The sequence below is a fragment of the Nerophis ophidion genome, linkage group LG20 (assembly GCF_033978795.1).
Source record: "Nerophis ophidion isolate RoL-2023_Sa linkage group LG20, RoL_Noph_v1.0, whole genome shotgun sequence".
Lineage (NCBI taxonomy): Eukaryota > Metazoa > Chordata > Actinopteri > Syngnathiformes > Syngnathidae > Nerophis > Nerophis ophidion.
Window position 1 is genome coordinate 8,214,141 of NC_084630.1, and position 21,615 is coordinate 8,235,755.

General features: G+C 41.8%; 1 protein-coding gene across 1 annotated transcript in view; it reads left to right on the forward strand.

The window, feature by feature from the left end:
- LOC133538692 (von Willebrand factor A domain-containing protein 7-like) overlaps positions 1–21,615 on the forward strand; it is a 47,625-nt gene that overhangs the window by 20,575 nt on the left and 5,435 nt on the right. The window contains exons 5-16 of the mRNA XM_061880404.1: positions 39–132; positions 6,109–6,237; positions 8,857–9,043; positions 9,166–9,335; positions 9,454–9,566; positions 9,696–9,812; positions 12,456–12,632; positions 12,709–12,841; positions 12,912–13,064; positions 14,219–14,311; positions 14,406–14,515; positions 16,013–16,177. Coding sequence (XP_061736388.1) covers positions 39–132; positions 6,109–6,237; positions 8,857–9,043; positions 9,166–9,335; positions 9,454–9,566; positions 9,696–9,812; positions 12,456–12,632; positions 12,709–12,841; positions 12,912–13,064; positions 14,219–14,311; positions 14,406–14,515; positions 16,013–16,177 — 1,641 coding nt within the window. The remainder of the gene's footprint in view (positions 1–38; positions 133–6,108; positions 6,238–8,856; positions 9,044–9,165; positions 9,336–9,453; positions 9,567–9,695; positions 9,813–12,455; positions 12,633–12,708; positions 12,842–12,911; positions 13,065–14,218; positions 14,312–14,405; positions 14,516–16,012; positions 16,178–21,615) is intronic.

Sequence of the window (21,615 nt, forward strand, 5' to 3'; positions counted from 1 at the left end):
AGTGAAGTGCAGGTGATGATCATTTTGTGCACACCCAGGACTTCTACAGCCACAGCAACTGGGTGGAGTTGGGGAACACGTCCCCTTACAGCGCTTTGATCACACCTGACCAACCACTTGAGAATCTGGCGGGTGAGCTGTTGTAACTTTGCCCATTCAAGAAGGCATGCCTTTCATAGTTAGCGCTGCTTTGTCGGGATGGCCCTGAATTCTTCAGTGAAACATCACAAAAAGTACATTGTCACCTTATGTATTTTGCGACATGTCCCATCAGCACCTAAGCACGCTTTCTTTTCAAACCAGTTCAGGTTCACTGAATCCCCTGTAGAGACAACAGCATGTTTAAAAGTCAGGTGTGAATGTTTTATGACCCGGTGGACAAATGGGAGTTAAAGGTGAAGATCCCTAAATTACAAAAAGTAAACAAATTTGAATGTGGAAATTAAAATACTTGAAATCAAGATCAAAAATGTGTTTTTCAAGGTCGACCAATTCACGTATTTTGATAAATGCTACTGGGATCTTCAAGGACGCTCCTGGTTTAATTGCCCCCACCCCATTATTACACAAAAAAAAATATTTTGGTAACACTTTTGTATGGGGAACATATTTACCATCTACAAACCCCGTTTCCATATGAGTTAGAAAATTGTGTTAGATGTAAATATAAACAATGATTTGCAAACCATTTTCAACCCATATTCAGTTGAATATGCTACAAAGACCACATATTTGATGTTCAAACTGATAAACTTTTATTGCAAATAATCATTAACTTTAGAACTTGATGCCAGTAACAGCTCTACAATGCAAAGCGAAAGCCATTTATCAACAACATCCAGAAACGCCGCCGGCTTCTCTGGGCCCGAGTTCATCAAAGATGGACTAATGCAAAGTGGAAAAGCGTTCTGTGGTCTGACGAGTCCATATTTCCAAATTGTTTTTGGAAATATTCGACATTGTGTCATCCGGACCAAAGGGGAAGCGAACCAAAGTTCAAAGGCCAGCATCTGTGATGGTATGGGGGTGTATTAGTGCCCAAGGCATGGGTAATTTACACATCTGTGAAGGCACCATTAATGCTGAAAGGTACATACAGGTTTTGGAACAACCTAAGCTGCCATTTATGCGCCGTCTTTTTCATGGACGCCCCTGCTTATTTAAGCAAGACAATGCTGAGCCACATTCAGCGCGTGTTACAACAGCGTAGCTTTGTAAAAAAAAGAGTGCGGGTACTTTCCTGGCCCACCTGCAGTCCAGACCTGTCTCCCATCGAAAATGTGTGGCGCATTATGAAGTGTAAAATACGACAGCGGAGACCCCGGACTGTTGAACGACTGAAGCTCGACATAAAACAAGAATGGGAAAGAATTCCACTTTCAAAGCTTCAACAATTAGTTTCATCAGTTCCCAAACGTTTAGTGAGTATTGTTAAAAGAAAAGGTGATGTAACACAGTGGTGAACATGCCCTTTCCCAACTACTTTGGCACGTGTTGCAGCCATGAAATTCTAAGTTGATTATTATTTGCAAAAAAAAAATAAAGTTTTTGAGTTTGAACATCAAATATCTTGTCTTTGTAGTGCATTCAACTGAATATGGGTTGAAAAGGATTTGCAAATCTTTGTATTCCGTTTATATTTACATCTAACACAATTCCCCAACTCATATGGAAACAGGGTTTGTAATTAGTTGCTTATTAAAGTAATAAAGACTTAATTTAGAGTTATTTGGACACTAGGGCAGGGGTCGGCAACCTAAAATGTTGAAAGAGCCATATAGGACCAAAAATAAAAAAAACAAATATGTCTGGAGCCGCAAAAAAATAAAAGCCATATTACATACGGATCGTGTGTCATGAGATATAAGTTGAATTAAGAGGACTTAAAGCAGGGGTGTCCAAACTTTTTCCACTTGGGGCCGCAGACTGAAAAATCAAAGCACGCGGGGGCCTTTTTGATATTTTTTAATTTTAAAAACCAATACAATATATGTATAACCAATATACAATTAGGCCTCCACTCAAGCTTGATCCCGGGGACCCGTGTTGGTCAAAAAAATATTAAAAACTTGTCATTATTCAGTATTATTTTGTTTTATTATTATTCATGTTTTAAATTTCCAGATCAACATTAGGTCCATCTGTCAATATAATGATTTTAAAGATTTAAGTTGTATGCTCTTTTTGTAAAAGATAACCTTATTTTTTGATGGAAAAAAACACAAAATATGCAACATTATAACCCAATATTTTTTTTAAGTGGAATATTTGAGATTATATAATAATTGGAGCCTTAAAAAAGGCAATAACTAATAACACCATTGATTTTAATTCATTATTATTTTTTGAGCAATGACACTTAAAAACCAATAACACTAAAATTATTGGGGATCCAAAGGTGTCCTACTCATTAAAGTGTTAAAAAATAAACTATACATTTTTTACTGTTTACTTTTAACACAATATTCTCGAGATCTTCAGATCCATCCGTCAATTATAAGTTTTATTGTTGTTTATGTTTTTTGTTTGTTCATTTTAAGCCCTTCTTTAAAAAAAAAAACAGCTCAGTTTTTTTATATGGCAAACACAAAATATGCAACATTTTCCCCCAAAAAATATCTCAAAGTGGAAAATTTAACGTGACGTAGTTGGAGCCTTGAATAGGTCAATAATTCATACTGACATTGATTTTGATTCAATATTATTTTTTAAAGAAAGAAACAGCCTGCATTGCAGCTTTGTGTTATTAGAGTAAACATTGCAACATGTTCTCGTTACATTTCACCTGTTTGCACTTTTATATCACTTTTTACGTTTTAAAAATTTTTCAACCGTATTTTTAAAATGTTAAAAAATTACCTGCGGGCCGCAAATGGCCCCTGGGCCGCACTTTGGACACCTTCGACTTGAAGGAAACTAAATGAGCTCAAATATAGCTACAAATGAGGCATAATGATGCAATATGTACATATAGCTAGCCTAAATAGCATGTTAGCATCGATTAGCTTGCAGTCATGCAGTGACCAAATATGTCTGATTAGCACTCCACACAAGTCAATAATGTCAACAAAACTCACCTTTGTGCATTCATGCACAACGTTAAAAGTTTGGTGGACAAAATGAGACGGAAAAAGAAGTGGCATAAAACACGTCCTAGGAAGTCGGAGAAAGTTGTACATCTAAACAAACTACGGTGAGTTTCAAGACCGCCAAAATTAGTAGGACAAAACTTCGCTCGCCAAATACTTGAATCAGTGAAGCATGTTTAATACAAACAGTGTGCTTTATATCAGTGGTCCCCAACCACCGGGCCGTGGCACGGTTGGTAGCAGGCCCCCGAAATTTTTTTTATTATTATTATAATTTTTGTTTTATTTATTTATTTATTTTTTATTAAATCAACATGAAAACACAAGATAAAATTACAATTCTGATTAAACATGGTGCACTAATTACACCAAATAATTACACCAGTGCACCAACCCAAAAAACCTCCCTTTTTCGCGGGATGGATTATCAAGCGTTGACCGGTCCGCAGCTACAAAAAGGATGGGGACCACTGCTTTATAACAATTAGGGAGGTGTGTGTCATGTTTGTCCTCCTACAGAAACTATATTAAAACAAAGAAATATATTTTTTTCCTCTCATCTTTTTCCATACATTTTTGAAAAAGCTCAAGAGAGCCACTACGGCGCTAAAGAACTGCATGCGACTCGAGACCTCCGCACTAAGGCAACATACAAGGATTAGGGTTAGGGTTACTAATAAGCAATACTTCTGAGGTTATTGAGGGAAGGCTCTTAGTTAATGGTTTACTGGTTGTATAATAAGGCCATGCAGGATAACGCATTAAAATGTACTTAATAATGACTAATTAAGAGCCAATATGTTACTATATTTGCATGTTGACAAGTAACTAATTAATGGTGAATATGTGTTCCCCATACTAAAGTGATACCATATATATATATATATATATATATATATATATATATATAATTTATTTAAAACAAGCAAATACACTGAAAATGTGTGTTATTGTTTGCGCTATGGCGACATCTTTTGGGACAAGTTTGCATACTCCAGGTGCTGCAGTGAAGTGAATTGTGAAGTGAATTATATTTATATAGCGCTTTTCTCAAGTGTCTCAAAGCGCTTTACATAGTGAAACCCAATATCTAAGTTACATTTAAACCAGTGTGGGTGGCACTGGGAGCAGGTGGGTAAATTGTCTTGCCCAGGGACACAACAGCAGTGACTAGGATGGCTGAAGCGGGAATCGAACCTGCAACCCTCAAGTTGCTGGCACGGCCACTCTACCAACCGAGCTATACCGCCCCAGTGCCTTTCTGTTAAAGTTAAAGTCCTAAAGATAGTCAAACACATACCCATGTTCACCCCCAGGGAGGTGAGGGGAGCAGTGAGCACCAGTGGTGGCCGCGCTCGGGAATCATTTGGTGATTTAACCCCCAATTACTAATTTGCATGCTAGGCAACTAATTAATGGTGAATATGTGTTCCCCTTACTAAAGTGTTACCGTTATTTTTATGCTTTTTTTGATCAAACTCAAATTCAATTTGATGCATGTGTTGGACTAACACGACTTCGAGGCAAATACATGGTTCAACTCTTTCTCAATCGGGATCTTCAGCTCTCGCTGGATCGGTTCGCAGCCGAGTGTGAAGCGACCGGAATGAGAATCAGCACCTCCAAGTCCGAGTCCATGGTTCTCGCCCGGAAAAGGGTGGCGTGCCATCTCCGGGTTGGGGAGGAGACCCTGCCCGAAGTGGAGGAGTTCAAGTACCTAGGAGTCTTGTTCACGAGTGGGGGAAGAGTGGATCGTGAGATCGACAGGCGGATCGGTGCGGCGTCTTCAGTAATGCGGATGTTGTATCGATCCGTTGTGGTGAAGAAGGAGCTGAGCCGGAAGGCAAAGCTCTCAATTTACCGGTCGATCTACGTTCCCATCCTCACCTATGGTCATGAGCTTTGGGTCATGACCGAAAGGATAAAATCACGGGTACAAGCGGCCGAAATGAGTTTCCTCCGCCGTGTGGCGGGGCTCTCCCTTAGAGATAGGGTGAGAAGCTCTGCCATCCGGGAGGAACTCAAAGTAAAGCCGCTGCTCCTTCACATCGAGAGGAGCCAGATGAGGTGGTTTGGGCATCTGGTCAGGATGCCACCCGAACGCCTCCCTAGGGAGGTGTTTAGGGCACGTCCAACCGGTAGGAGGCCACGGGGAAGACCCAGGACACGTTGGGAAGACTATGTCTCCCGACTGGCCTGGGAGCGCCTCGGGATCCCCCGGGAAGAGCTAGACGAAGTGGCTGGGGAGAGGGAAGTCTGGGTTTCCCTGCTTAGGCTGTTGCCCCCGCGACCCGACCTCGGATAAGCGGAAGATGATGGATGAACTCTTTCTCAATTGGAGAAATAACACATTCAACTTAATTAAAACTTCCTGACACAAACTCTGGACCAGCACTAGCACCGTGCACCACGGGAGACAGTGACATAGTCAAGGTCATTTTTTGTAACTAATATTTTTATCAGTGGTGTGAATAGGAATATGGGTAACACTTTAGTACGGGGAACATATTCACCATTAATTAGTTGCTTATCAACATGCAAATTAGTAACATCTTGGCTTTTAATTAGTCATTATTAAGTACTTATTTTTGCCTTATTATAACACAACCCTAACCCCAACCCTCACTCCTAACCCTAACTCTAACCTTGAGTTTCCAATCACAGTCTCGTTAACATCAGGCTACCTAGATAGGCTACTGTCAACAACTTGTGACCTGATTGGCTATTGCAACTGTCTATCAACTCTATGTGTTCTCAAATTCATCCGCTCACGGTTCCGGTGAGTATCCAATCACAGGACGCATAAATGTCACCATCAAGGTGAGGCCAGCTTCAAGGCCTTACTGACAACAACTCGTGATCTGATTGGCTATCGCAACTGTCTATCAACTGTATGTCCCTGATCACTTACAGTACATAGACGACTGCATTGTTGAATCTGAAACCTCAAGCTAGTTTTCTTAAATGTTTTCAGCAATCGGAATATCATTTTTCTGACATTCTCCCAATCTGCCTGCAGGCCTAAACGTTTCGACCTGTAGAAACTGTACGGGACAAAGCTGTGACAACAACATTTTGCCAGATGTGCTGCAACAGGGGCTTCTCACCTCGGGCTACTTCAGCATTCTCTCCCCAGAAAAGCCGGAAGGTACCCAACACTGAGTGATTGCCCGTCGTTTGTGTGTTGTGCGAATAATCATCTGCAAAATTAGCATAATTCAAAATGTCTATGAACGAAAGTGAGTAGATCATGCATGACTTTCATTACTATATGGTACATTTAAATCTAAATGAATTCACAGCACTGGCTGCCAGAGACATGGGTGTGTCTGTGGGAGCTGTGGGATGTGTGATCATTTTTCTTTATATTTATCTTTACACTTTTCAACACATTTAGATTTAAAGACAAATGTTTTTTGTCTTGAAAATGTTTTTTTTTTGTCTTGAAAGTCTACTTCTTTTCTTGAAAAACAACTTTTGTCTTGAAAATCCTTTTTTTTTCTGTCTTAAATCATTCTTTTCCTTGAAAATCATTTTTTGTCTGGAAAGTCAAGTTTTGTCTTGAAAATAATTGTTTTTTCTTAAATCATTTTTATCTTTGAAAATCATTGTTTTCCTCGCAAATCATGTTTGGTCTGGAAAATATTTTTTCTCTTTAAATATTTTTTTGTCTTGAAAATCATACTTTACATTGAAAATCATTTTGTGTCTTAATTTTTTTTTTCCTCTAAAAAATAACTTATTACCTTGAAAACTTTTTCTGTTATGAAAATATTTTTTTTACCTTGAAAATTATGTTTTGTCTTGAAAATTCTAAATTTATATTTAGACTCAACAATTAAATATAATTGTTCAATTTTAACTGTATTTTCACCATTTGTATTTAACATTTTATATATATATATATATATATATATATATATATATATATATATATATATATATATATATATATATATATATATGTGTTCAAAATTTATATTTTGAGTCAACAATTAAATTTAATTGTTCAATTTTAACTGTATATTTACCATTTGTATTTTACATTATATATATGTATATATATATATATATATATATATATATATATATATATATATCCATCCATCCATTTTCTACCGCTTAATCCCTTTTGGGGTTGCGGGGGGGCGCTGGCGCCTATCTCAGCTACAATCGAGCGGAAGTATATATATATATATATATATATATATATATATATATATATATATATATATATATATATGTATATATATATATATATATATATATATATATATATATATAAAAGATAGTTAGATATTCGCAGGTGGATTAGATCACTTCTCATAGGGGCTCTAATTGGGACTTCGGAATGCAAAAAAGATAGCCGTATCCTTGAGAAAAAGACTACCTGTCCAGCTCAAAGCCAATATTTAAATTATGACTTAAAGCAGTTGTTTTCCAGTCACTACTTATGAGCATCTCCTTATACGGTCAGGTTGTGCTGTCCTGACTTAAGCACACACCCAGACGCAGGAAGAAGGGATACAAGACTGTGGTTCGGCCTCTCCGGGAGGTGGGGGGAGTCCTTCATTTTTGTTTGACCTAGGTTCATCCGGGTACTGCAGACCTGTTTAATGACACTCGCTTATAATAAAGCACCTTTTAAATTTCCTGAGGGAACTCTCCTGAAGGAATCAATAAAGTACTATCCATCTAACTTTTGGTTCAGTAAAGCATTTACGACGTCTCTTTTGTGAAGTAAAGTGAATTATATTTATATAGCGCTTTTACATAGTGAAACCCAACATCTAAATTACATTTGAACCAGTGTGGGTGGCACTGGGAGCAGGTGGGTAAAGTGTCTTGCCCAAGGACACAACGGCAGTGACTAGGATGGCGAAAGCGGGGATCGAACCTGGAACTGTCAACTTGCGGGCATGGCCACTCTACCAACCGAGCTATACCGCACCTCACTGCCGTGACATCCTTCTGTCCGGACGAGGATGACAAGACCAGAAATACACTTCACTAGGTTTCGATCTCTGACAATGAATATTGTGCTGTATGCGCTACTGTAATTTGGTGTTTTGACAACTTTTTGATGCCCCCTACAACACCTAAAAGGGACAAGCGCTAGAAAATGGATGGGTGATGGATGAACTTCACATTGCTATATCCTATTAGCTGTGGTACTCAGTATCATTGCCAATGTAAAATAAATTTGTGGTAAATTATACCGTGTACCATTTTTTGTATGACTGTGTGCTAGCATGTGTTGGTATTTGGTCACAAAATACTTTAGAGGATTTTTCTACTAAGGCCTTAGTTAGCTTTGAGGGCAGATGTCCATCACAAGTTCTCTGGAGAGTGGTGGCTCTTGCCCCCATGACAATTGGAATCCTAAAGGAGTGCAGGTTTGGAGAAAGTGTAAAGACATTAGCAACTTCTGGCAGGAAGCCCCCATGGGTAGGAGTAGAGGATAGGAGTCGGAGGTCACTCGACTCAAATTGATCAGAGGAATAATGTCAGGGACAGATTGACTGGCCGGCTCCAAGGCTAGAGTTACAAAAAGTGGGGGTTTTTGTGTAAAGAGTATTTAGTCACAGTGGTCCGAGAGGACATCAGAAGAGTAATCAGGCTTATACTGACTATTTCTCCTGGAAGCTGCAGTTCAGATCTGAGGCCTGCTGAAACAAATAAAAGCTTTGTGTGTCTTCTTGGCTCATCGCCCATCACACGACTAACAAATATACAACACGTTTTTGTATTCTGTTTGTACTCCCAGGAAAATGCAGCCATGGAGGTGCTTTTGACCAAACTAGTATCCGGGACCCAGTGGGCGGCATCAATAAGGATGATATTACATCAAGCCATGGCTCACTTCACCATCAAGCAGCCAATTTGGCCATAAACGCTACTCTGGAGCTACTGGAGGATATCAGAATCGCTGTCGGCGACAAGAACTTCCTAAGGTACAAGACAATTACAGCTTAAGGAAAACCTTCCGTTCTTCGTAAGGTCCAACTGATCAAGATGAGGATGTGTAATAATAATAAATAAATAATATGTAATGTGTATCTTTGAATTCCTGCAGGCTGATGGGTCTCTCCCAGTCTGCTGTGCTGTGTTTTGTCATCGACACCACAGGTAGTATGAGCGATGACATCGCCGAAGCAAAAAGGGTTTCCTTCGACATCATCGACAGTAAGAGAGGAACCGAGCAGGAGCCTTCCGCCTACATATTGGTTCCTTTCAACGATCCAGGTAAATAATGTTGTTCTACAACTTAGCCATGTGCCGCTGGTTTCCCTCAGTGTGTCAAGTTTCAGGCTAAAATGCAATCTGTGGTAAGTGAATAGTAGGGCATTGTTCCCCTGTTCAGGTTTTGGGCCTCTGCTGACAACGACTGATGCAGACACGTTCAAAGCAAACATCAATAAGCTGACTGCCAGTGGAGGAGGTGACATCCCAGAGCTGTGTTTGTCTGGACTGCAGGTTTTTGCGGCACAATGAACCCTTTCTCAACACTAAAGTCAGATCAGATTATAGAATTCACATAGAGTGATTCACAATTTTTTTCAAAGTCTTGGGTCAGATTTTGACTTGTAATGTCCTGACTGACAGCTCGCCCTTACTGCCGCTCCTCCCTCGTCTGAGATATTTGTCTTCACTGACGCCCCTGCAAAAGATGCCTTTTTGAAAAGCACCATCACTGCTCTTATAGAGAGCTCCAAGTCTGTGGTGAGTCATTACCTCCCCAAATGTTGCATACTGAAGTCTTACGTGGAACCCAAAAAGGGGTAGATTGGTCTTAGGGAGTACTGGGAGTTTTCCTGGTGCGGCAATCAATAAAAGGCCTATGAACCTCCGTTTTTATTGGTTGGTTGGGTTAGATTTGTCACAGTTAGTTGGTGACGAACCCCAAGATACAGAGATGGATAAAGGCATTGAACAGTGAAATATGATTTAATTTAAATACTAAGACAAAAGGGTACAAACAAAAAGTATGCACGTGGGCGGATAACAAACTAAGGGAGCTAGCATGGGAGCTAGAAAACAAAAAGGAATTTAGCATGGAAGCTAGCAAGAAATGAGCAGGAAACAGAAGTTGTACATGTAATATAAAAACAAACTTGGAAACAGGGAACAAAAAACAGCAAGCTACGAACAGATACCGAAAGATAGCTTACCGCTACGCTGCAATGACTCGACATGAATCGGCACGACAGGAGCGACAATACGGAAGTCATCGACAAGACAATACAATACAGAAGCGACATGCAATACAATAGTCCAGCCCTGACTGGAGGAACAAAGCAGGTAAAATAGGAGCTGGCTGATTGACATCAGGTGTGGCCAGGTGCCCATCAGCCACAGCTGAGGGGAAACAAAGCAAACAGGAAGCTGAACCAAAATAAGAGTGCTGACAGAAACTAAGGACAAGAAATACTAAACACACAGAGGAGAAACTAAAACAAACTGTCAGTGGCAAGCCTGACAGGATTGATTCATCGGTTTATCGATGACTCAAACACTTATTTGGAACATCCCAAAGGTGAACAGACTAATTGGGAACAGGTGGCTGCCATGGTTGGGTATAAAAGCAGCTTCAATGAAATGCTTAGTCATTCACAAACAAGGATGGGGCAATGGTGACCACTTTGTGAACAAATGCGTGAGCAAATGGTCGAACAGTTTAAGAACAACACGTCTCAATGAGCTATTGCAAGGAATATAGGGATTTCACCATTCAAGATCTGTATATCATCAAAAGGTTCAGAGAATCTGGAGAAATCACGGCACGTAACATTGAATGCCCGTGACTTTGGATCCCCTCAGGTGGTACTGCATTAAAAACCGAGTGTGTAAAGGATATCACCACGTGGGCTCAGGAACACTTCAGAAAACCACTGTCAGTAACTTCAGTTCATCGCTACTTCCGGAAGTGCAAGTTAAAGCTCTACTATGCAAAGTGAAAGCCATTTGTCAACATCACCGGGAAACGCCGCCGCCGGCTTCGAACTCATCTAAGATGGACTAATGCAAAGTGGAAAAATGTTCTGTGGTCTGACGAGTCCACATTTCAATCAGTGTGTATTCTGCATACTTTTAGTACAAACACTGATGACATATATCAAACAAGACAAGAAGCAAGGAATTAAACAGACAGAATTAAATTTGGCTCAATTGTGGAGAAAACGTCAGGGCTGTACTCTTGTACAGTCTCCAGCACGCTCTGGCAAAAGATTGTACGTCGCCTCTTTTATTTGGACTTTCCCTGTTTACATGCCAAAACCATGAATTGATTTACGTGGACCCCGACTCAAACAAGTTAAAAAACTTATTCGGGTGTTACCGTTTAGTGGTTAATTGTACAGAATATGTACTGAACTGTGCAATCTACTAATGAAAGTTTCAATCAATCAATCAATCAGCTGTTTCTAAGGCACGGGGGACGTAAACACCCATCACCTTTGGTTAGAGAACAGTTCAAAGAAAAGGTTGTAAACAGTTCACAGAAAATGTCGTAAAACAGTTCAAAGAAGAGGTCCCTGTAGGGGAGTCAGGTCCTGCTTCCTCTTCGCTTTGTGGATCTCGGGTCAAGACAATATCTTTCTGTTGATTACAATACATGAAAGAAACAGAACAGCTTCATGTTGCTTCCCATCCTACACAGTGGCGTTTACAAGCCTTCTGCTTGGTAGGATTAAGGACAGCTTTTGTCCTCTCGCCGAGAACTCATGGAAACACAAAGTTTTGTGATAACTTAGATACATTTATTCCGACAATACATATATTTATGTCCGTCACAATGAAAATATGACATAAATGATAAAAAGCTTCATTGACTCGTATTATTTTAGGGCCTTTGCGGGCTGCATTAAATGTTGTGGGGGGCCAAATTTGACCCCTGGGTCTTGAGTTTGACACTTTTCCTTTAGTAGTGTCACGTTCAAACACTGAGGACATCTATTAAACAAGACAAGAAGCAAGGGATTAAACAGAGACAGAATTAAATTTGGCTCAATTGAAGAGAAAATGTCAGGGCTGTACTCTTGTACAGTCTCCAGCACGCTCTGGCGAAAGATTGTACATCTCTTTTATTTGGACTTTCCCAGATTAGGTGGCAACAGCTGTTTCTAAGGCACGGGGGTCGTAAACAGCCATCACCTTTGCTGACAGAACAGTTTAATAACTTAGATACAATTATTCTGACAAGTAGATTGGGCGCGATGTGTGCACTTGAGATGGACTAATGAAAGGATTGTATGTGAAAACCAGATATATGTTATCGTGCAAAGAGATAGCCATGACTAATCTAAACATATAAAAAGATTTTAATTGATGAATTTTTCTAATGAAACGGCATTTGAACAAAATTAGGTAACTTTCATGCTGACGGACGTCCTGGCCAGTCGGCGCAGGAGGGCTATAAACCAAGCAGATGCCCAGCTGTACCGTGACCTTTCCCGAGCATCCGGAGGTCAGGTCATCGAGGTCAGCAAGGCCGATCTCGCCATGGCGACGAGTGTTATAGAGGATTCCTCGGCCAGTGCCGTGGTAAGAGGAGAACGGAGGACGGACACCCATCAATAAAGTATGAGTAAAAAGAGTTCATGCTCACGTTCTCTTTCAGGTGAACATTTTCCAAGCGGCGAGTCCTGGAAAGCCTGATAATTTTACGTTTACGGTTGATAGTTCACTACAAAACTTAACGGTCTACATCACAGGAGCTGCATCTCTCACCTTTAATCTCACCAGCCCCTCGGGTAAATGTCCTTTTTACTCAGCACCAGCACTGTTTGTGCTTCTTCAACCATCCTTTTTTTCCCGTGGCAGGTGGATCTCAGAGCTCCGGCGAGTCCGCCGGACCGCTGGCATCTTTGACCTCGGCAGGTAACCTTCGACGACTGAGCCTCAACAACGATAATGAGACCGGACTGTGGGAAATAAAAGTAGACTCCAATGATCCTTACTCTGTAAAAGTCACAGGTCAGTCGTAGAAAGGATAGATGAAGGTGTTATGGATATGCTAATCCAGGGGTGCCCATTACGTCGATCGCGAGCTACCAGTCGACCGCGGGGGGTGTGTCAGTCGATCTCCAGCCAGGCTTTTAAAAAAAAAATAGACCTAAAAATTAGTGATCATCAATCTTCACCAAGACGTCACTTAAATGACATTCACGGTACCGGAGGGTCTTGTGAGATGACGCTGGCTGCTGCAAGATCATTATTATGAAAAAATGACAGAGAGGAAGGCGAGAAACACTTTTTATTTCAACAGACTCTCGCACCGTACCTTCCGTCAAAACTCTAAAGGCCGACTGCACATTTCCTATCTTCACAATAAAAGCCCTGCTTTCAAATAAGAGTCTCGGAAAACTGGCGTGCACAAGCGATCCCTCAGAAAGCTGGCGTGCACATCATTTGTGCACGCCAGCTTTCTGAGGGATCGCTTGTGCACGCCAGTTTTCCGAGACTCTGTATTTAGTTAGCGCAGGCAGCATGAAGCAGGGCTTTTATTGTGAAGATAGGAAATGTGCAGTCGGCCTTTAGAGTTTTGACGGAAGGTACGGCGCGAGAGTCTGTTGAAATAAAAAGTGTTTCTCACCTTCCTCTCTGTCATTTTTTCATAATAATGAACTGGCAGCAGCCAGCGTCATCTCACAAGACCCTCGGGTGCCGTGAATGTCAATCAAGCAAGCTACGGAATTTGCCGCCAATGTTTTTCTTGTAAAGTGTATGGAAGCTGGATGAATTAGATGCCAAAAACCAACCACTTTCATGTGGTATTGTACAGAAAGGACAACTTTTTTTCTCCTCCATTTGAAAATGTGGGCTTTATCATCATTACTGTCTGATTCCAATCAATGCAAGTCATCAGAATCAGGTAATACACCAACTTATATTCTTGTCTTCGTGAAAGAAAGACATCTATATGTGTTACCCATGCTTGTATTATCATTAAACACATTTAACTTGTTTACAAAAATGTCTCTTTCATAAATAAATAAATATAAATGATATATATAAATGAGGTAGATCCCCTCGAGTTGGTCAATTGAAAAGTAGCTCGCCTGGAGAAAAAGTGTGGGCACCCCTGTGCTAACCATTGTAAAGATTTGTTTCACCAATACCAAAATCAGGTCAAAGTTCAGTGAACTTCATCTACAACCTTGTGGAAGCCCGCGAAGGAGTCCATTCGGACTTTTTTCTGAAGGAAAGTCGACCTCTTTCAGGTCAAGTATCTTCAGTTTCATCCTTTTTTTTCCATTTATCAAAAATCAAACAAAAAAAAAATATGTACCTTGTCTCTTTTATGCAAACTTTCAGGTGGTAATGCCAGCCTCTTGGTCACGGTGACAGGAAGTGACAGCGTAAAAGCTCCAGATGTCACACTGTATGACAGCTCAGGACCAACAGAGGTCAACGGGACAATACGGGCATGTACCTAAAAAAAGAAGGAAGTTGTCATTTGTAGCATGTAGGGTTGGACGGTTTACAAGCAGAGGAGCGTGTTCGGCAGCGCACAATCACAGAGTACTTACAAACCCCATTTCCATATGAGTTGGGAATTTGTGTTAGATGTAAATATAAACGGAATACAATGATTTGCAAATCATTTTCAACCCATATTCAGTTGAATATGCTACAAAGACGACATATTTGATGTTCAAACTGATACACTTTTCTTTTTTTGCAAATAATCATTAACTTTAGAATTGTCTGCCGGCAACACGTGACAAAGAAGTTGGGAAAGGTGGCAATAAATACTGATAAAGTTGAGGAATGCTCGTCAAACACTTATTTGGAACATCCCACAATTGGGAACAGGTGGGTGCCATGATTGGGTATAAAAACAGCTTCCCAAAAAATGTGCACCCCTTTGTCCAAAAATGCGTGAGCAAATAGTCAAACAGTTTAAGAACAACGTGCAATTGCAAGAAATTTAAGGATTTCAACATCTACGGTCCATAATATCGTCAAAAGGTTCAGAGAATCTGGAGAAATCACTCCACGTAAGCGGCATGGCCGGAAATCAACATTAAGTGACAGTGACCTTCGATCCCTCAGACGTCAATCTATAAAGGATATCACCACATGGGCTCAGGAACACTTCAGAAAACCACTCTCACTAAATAAAATTAGTCGCTACATCTGTAAGTGCAATTTAAAGCTCCACTGTGGAAATCAATGTATCAGAATACATTTGGTACCGGCACTAAAATATTGGTATCGGGACAACACTAGTAGCAAGATGTCAAAATATGGTGTACCTTGATTCAAACCAAAGAAACAAAAATAACACAGTTCTGTATCACGCACACAAAGTTGCCCAACACCCGAAATTAAGGCATTTAACTTAAATTAAACGTTTTTGTCATCCTCCCGGTATGACTTTGCACTGCCACAAGTCAAAGTCCTTCTCCCCAATGCTTAATTTAACATAAATTTGAATATTACTAGCAATAAACTACGATGGGTTAAATCAGGCAAAATGTGAAGTGAAGTGAATTATATTTATATAGCGCTTTTCTCTAGTGACTCAAAGCGCTTTACCTAGTGAAACCCAATATCTAAGTATTTAAACCAGTGTGGGTGGCACTGGGAGCAGGTGGGTAAAGTGTCTTGCCCAAGGACACAACGGCAGTGACTAGGATGGCGGAAGCGGGAATCGAACCTGGAACCCCCAAGTTGCTCGCACGGCCACTCTACCAACCGAGCTATGCCGCCCCAAATAAATAATAATAAATTATTACATTTTAAATTGTATTGACATTTTTAAGGATTTTTCTGAAATTTGTAAATACTATTTCATGTAAAAGTATTCAAATATTTATCACATTTGTTTACTATAATAATTTTGTTTATATGCTCTCTTGTTTGAGCCTCCATATGAGATCCTCTGAAAAAAATCATTCTTGTCCTTTCCTCCACAGTCTTTAGGGGGTGGTAACTTCCTGGTGACATTCAGCGACCTTCCGGCAGGTGACTTTGTGGTCCGACTGCGAGGACACGACAGCAGCTCATTGACAAAGTCGACTCCAGTCGGCTTCCAGAGGCAGGCTTCCACTCAACTCAAGACTTCCAGCCTCTCCGTGACTGTAAGATCAAACACTTTCAGTTCTGAACCATCCATCTATAATCCATGCTGCTTATCATGTTTAGGCTTACAGGAGTGGGGAGTCTATTCCCGCAGACTACATGCAGGTCGCCGGTCAATCCCAGGGCATACAGTGAGGCAGAAAAGTATTTAGTCAGCCACCGATTCTGCAAGTTCTCCCACTTAAAATGATGACAGAGTTCTGTAGTTTTCATCATAGGTACACTTCAACTGTGAGAGACAGAATGTGAAAAAAAAATCTTGGAATTCACATTGTAGGAATTTTAAAGTATATATTTGTAAATTATGGTGGAAAATAAGTATTTGGTCAACCATTCAAAGCTCTCACTGATGGAAGGAAGTCCATCCGTCCATCCGTCATCTTCCGCTTATCCGAGGTCGGGTCGCGGGGGCAACAGCCTAAGCAGGGAAACCCAGACTTCCCTCTCCCCAGCCACTTCGTCTAGCTCTTCCCGGGGGATCCCGAGGCGTTCCCAGGCCAGTCGGGAGACATAGTCTTCCCAACGTGTCCTGGGTCTTCCCCGTGGCCTCCTACTGGTTGGACGTGCCCTAAACACCTCCCTAGGGAGGCGTTCGGGTGGCATCCTGACCAGATGCCCGAACCACCTCATCTGGCTCCTCTCGATGTGAAGGAGCAGCGGCTTTACTTTGAGTTCCTCCCGGATGGCTGAGCTTCTCACCCTATCTCTAAGGGAGAGCCCCGCCACACGGCGGAGGAAACTAATTTCGGCCGCTTGTACCCGTGATTTTATCCTTTCGGTCATGACCCAAAGCTCATGACCATAGGTGAGGATGGGAACGTAGATCGACCGGTAAATTGAGAGCTTTGCCTTCCGGCTCAGCTCCTTCTTCACCACAACGGATCGGTACAACGTCCGCATTACTGAAGACGCCGCACCGATCCGCCTGTCGATCTCACGATCCACTCTTCCCCCACTCGTGAACAAGACTCCTAGGTACTTGAACTCCTCCACTTGGGGCAGGGTCTCCTCCCCAACCCGGAGATGGCATTCCACCCTTTTCCGGGCGAGAACCAGTATTCTTCTTCCTCCAAACACAACGACTCGAGTTTATACCAAAAAGTTCTATTTTGGTTTCATCTGACCACATGACATTCTCCCAATCCTTTGCTGTATCATCCATGTATCCATTTTGGTATAAACTCAACTTCCTCGTGTTTGGAGGAAGAAGAATACCGAGTTGCATCCCAAGAACACCACACCTACTGTGAAGCATGGGGGTGGAAACATCATGCTTTGGGGCTGTTTTTCTGCTAAGGGGACAGGACGATTGATCCGTGTTAAGGAAAGAATGAATGGGGCCATGTATCGTGAGATTTTGAGCCAAAACCTCCTTCCATCAGTGAGAGCTTTGAATGGTTGACCAAATACTTATTTTCCACTATAATTCACAAATGAATTATTTTAAATTCCTACAATGCGAATTCCTGGATTTTTTTTTTCACATTCTGTCTCTCACAGTTGAAGTGTACCTATGATGAAAATTACAGACCTCCGTCATCATTTTAAGTGGGAGAACTTGCACAATCGGTGGCTGACTAAATACTTTTTTTGCCCCACTTTATGTGCTGTAGACAAACAACCATTCATGCTCACATTTACACCGTCACTGAATGGGAACTGAACCCATTTTGGCCGAATAAACCGCTGAACTATGAGTGACAGTTCACGAACAAAGTAGAACTAGTCACTATAATTTAACCCTCAAGTTGAGTTCGCTCCATTCTACGAGTAATCTACAACCCATAGAAAGGCCTTCATTCGATTGTGTTCAGTTTTTGAAAAGCCAGACTTACACACCTGGATTATGCGATTGGAAACCTGATCTCTCGAGGGGCTGTGTGTGATGCACCTATTATACATTACAAGGCGATTAATAAACCGTATACCAAACTTTTCACGCTGCATTTGGGCACTCAAAACTCTGTATTTCACACAACTGTCAAGTTAGTCCAGAGCAATGGCAACCTTCAATCAATCAATCAATGTTTATTTATATAGCCCTAAATCACAAGTGTCTCAAAGGGCTGCACAAGCCACAACGACATCCTCGGTTCAGATCCCACATAAGGGGCAAAGAAAAACTCAACCCAGTAGGATGTCAATGAGAATGACAATGAGAAACCTTAAAGAGGACCACAGGGGAGACCAGATGCAATGGACGTCGAGTGGGTCTAGCATAATAATGTGAAAGTCAAGTCCATAGTGGATCTAACATAATAGTGAGAGTCCAGTCCATTGGGGCCAGAAGGAGACCATCCCGAGCGGAGACGGGTCAGCAGCGCAGAGATGTCCCAAACCGATGCACAGGCGAGCGGTCCACCCCGGGTCCCGACTCTGAACAGCCAACACTTCATCCATGGCCACCGGACCTCTGCCCCCCCTTTCACAAGGGAGAGGGGGGCAGAGCAGAAAAGAAAAGAAACGGCAGATCAACTGGTCTAAAAAGGGGGTCTATCTAAAGGCTAGAGTATACAAATGAGTTTTAAGATGGGACTTAAATGCTTCACTTTCATCTGGAACTCTTTCAGACGTGGCACAAACGGTGTTTTCCTTTTAAACTCTTTGCCTTTGCTGCCTTATGAATGAACTCCGAGACATTCACAAGTTTTTCTTCCATAATTCTCGGTAAAAAAATTATTCGGAAAACCGCCAGTCTTTCTTTGCTTCGGACCTCCGTCCGCTCCGATACATTCTTGGTAGTGCAATCGGTTACGGTACCGGGGCATGATGATTAAAAAGTACCAATTATTGTCACATACATGTGGCAAAATTATTCTCTGCATTTGACCCATCACCCTTGATCACCCCCTGGGAGGTGAGGGGAGCAGTGGGTGCCACGCCCGGGAATCATTTTTGGTGATTTAACCCCCAATTCCAACCCTTAATCCTGAGTGCCAAGCAGGTAGGTAATGGGTCCCATTTTTATAGTCTTTGGTATGACTCAGCTGGGATTTGAACTCACGACCTACCGATCTCAGGGCGGACACTACCCACTAGGCCACTGAGTAGGGGCTGAAGGTCTTCTTTCCAGGATATGGAGAAATGTCAGGAAATAGCTTGCCGGTAAGAAGAATTATTTATTCCATAAATCACCACAAAAATATGCAGCGCGGTGCCCACGGCGCGAAGAAAACAAGAATGGCTTAGCCCAGGGGTGCCCATTACGTCGATCGCGAGCTACCAGTCGACCGCGGGGGGTGTGTCAGTCGATCTCCAGCCAGGCTTTTAAAAAAAATAGACCTAAAAATTAGTGATCATCAATCTTCACCAAGACGTCACTTAAAAGACATTCACGGTACCGGAGGGTCTTGTGAGATGACGCTGGCTGCTGCAAGATCATTATTATGAAAATATGACCGAGAGGAAGGCGAGAAACACTTTTTATTTCAACAGACTCTCGCGCCGTAGCTTCCGTCAAAACTCTAAAGAGCGACTGCACATTTCCTATCTTCACAATAAAAGCCCTGCTTCATGCTGCCTGCGCTAACTAAATACAGAGTCTCGGAAAACTGGCGTGCACAAGCGATCCCTCAGAAAGCTGGCGTGCACATCACTTGTGCACACCAGCTTTCCGAGACTCTTATTTTGTTAGCGCAGGCAGCATGAAGCAGGGCTTTTATTGTGAAGATAGGAAATGTGCAGTCGGCCTTTAGAGTTTTGATGGAAGGGACGGCGCGGAAGTCTGTTGAAATAAAAAGTTTCTCCTCTTTGTCATTTTTTCATAATAATGAACTGGCAGCAGCCAGCGTCATCTCACAAGACCCTCGGGTGCCGTGAATGTCAATCAAGCAAGCTACGGAATTTGCCGCCAATGTTTTTCTTGTAAAGTGTATGGAAGCTGGATGAATTAGATGCCAAAAACCAACCACTTTCATGTGGTATTGTACAGAAAGGACAACGTTTTTTCTCCTCCATTTGAAAATGTGGGCGTTATCATCATTACTGTCTGATTCCAATCAATGCAAGTCATCAGAATCAGGTAATACACCAACTTATATTCTTGTCTTCGTGAAAGAAAGACATCTATATGTGTTACACATGCTTGTATTATCATTAAACACATTTAACTTGTTTACAAAAATGTCTCTTTCATAAATAAATAAATATAAATGATATATATAAATGAGGTAGATCCCCTCGAGTTGGTCAATTGAAAAGTAGCTCGCCTGCAGAAAAAGTGTGGGCACCCCTGGCTTAGCCAAAAGGGAGCTAGACCAAAACACTTGGAGCAGGAACGGAAACCTAACTTGTTGCATGAGAGCAAAGAAAAGCACCAGACCGAATGCGGCGAAAGGCAGGAATAAATAGCTCTCTGATTAGTACCCGGGAACAGGTGAGCGTCCCGAACACTAATCAGAAGCAGGTGACAACAACGAATAGCAATGGCAACCAAGGAGACACAAAGCAGGGGTGCTGAAACTGAACTAAGCCAACAAGTGAAATCAAACGTACACAAACTATGATCCAGGCAACGGATCCAAGATATTTTTTGGATGCTGTCAGCTATTTAACATCGGCCTAGCCATTAGAGACGTAATATGTCTAATCTGTGCCAGTATTACTGCGGACGTCACAACAGAGGTAGGCTGTTAACTTATTGGGAACCAAAGACACCTTGTGTGAAGTCATACAGGTCAACCGGAAAAGCAATCTTTAGCTGCACTAAAAGGAAATAAGCGCCCCCCAGTGCACCGGAGGCCCATGGCGTATGACCAATAGTCGCATTAGAGAGAGTGCATGGACACTTTATACTTCACTTGGCCTAGTGGTTAGAGCATGGGTGTCAAAATCTGGCCCGCCATTTAATTTCATTTGGCCCTTGAGGCCATATCAAATTAACATTAGAGCTGGCCCGCCGGTAACACCGCATTCACCGCTAATACTCATACTTGCCAACCCTCCCGATTTTCCCAGGAGACTCCCGAAGTTTAGTGCCCTTCCCGAGAATCTCCCTGGGCAACCATTCTCCCGATTTCCACCCGGCCAACCACTATATTGGGAGCGTGCCTTAAAGGCACTGCCTTTAGCGTCCTCTACAACATGTCGTCACGTCCTCTTTTCCTCCATATAAACAGCGTGCTGGCCAAGTCACATAATATATGCGGCGTTCACAAACACATACTTGGTCAACAGCCATACAGGTCACACTGAGGGTGGCCGTATAAAAAACGTTAACATTGCTACAAATATGCGCCACACTGTGAACCCGCACCAAACATGGATGACAAAACACATTTCGGGAGAACACCCGCACCGTAACACAACATAAACACAACAGAACAAATACCCAGAACCCCTTGCAGCACTAACTCTTCCGGAACACTACAATATACAACCCCCGCTACTACCAAACCCCGCCCACCTCATTTTTATTTTATTTTTGAATTTATTAGCC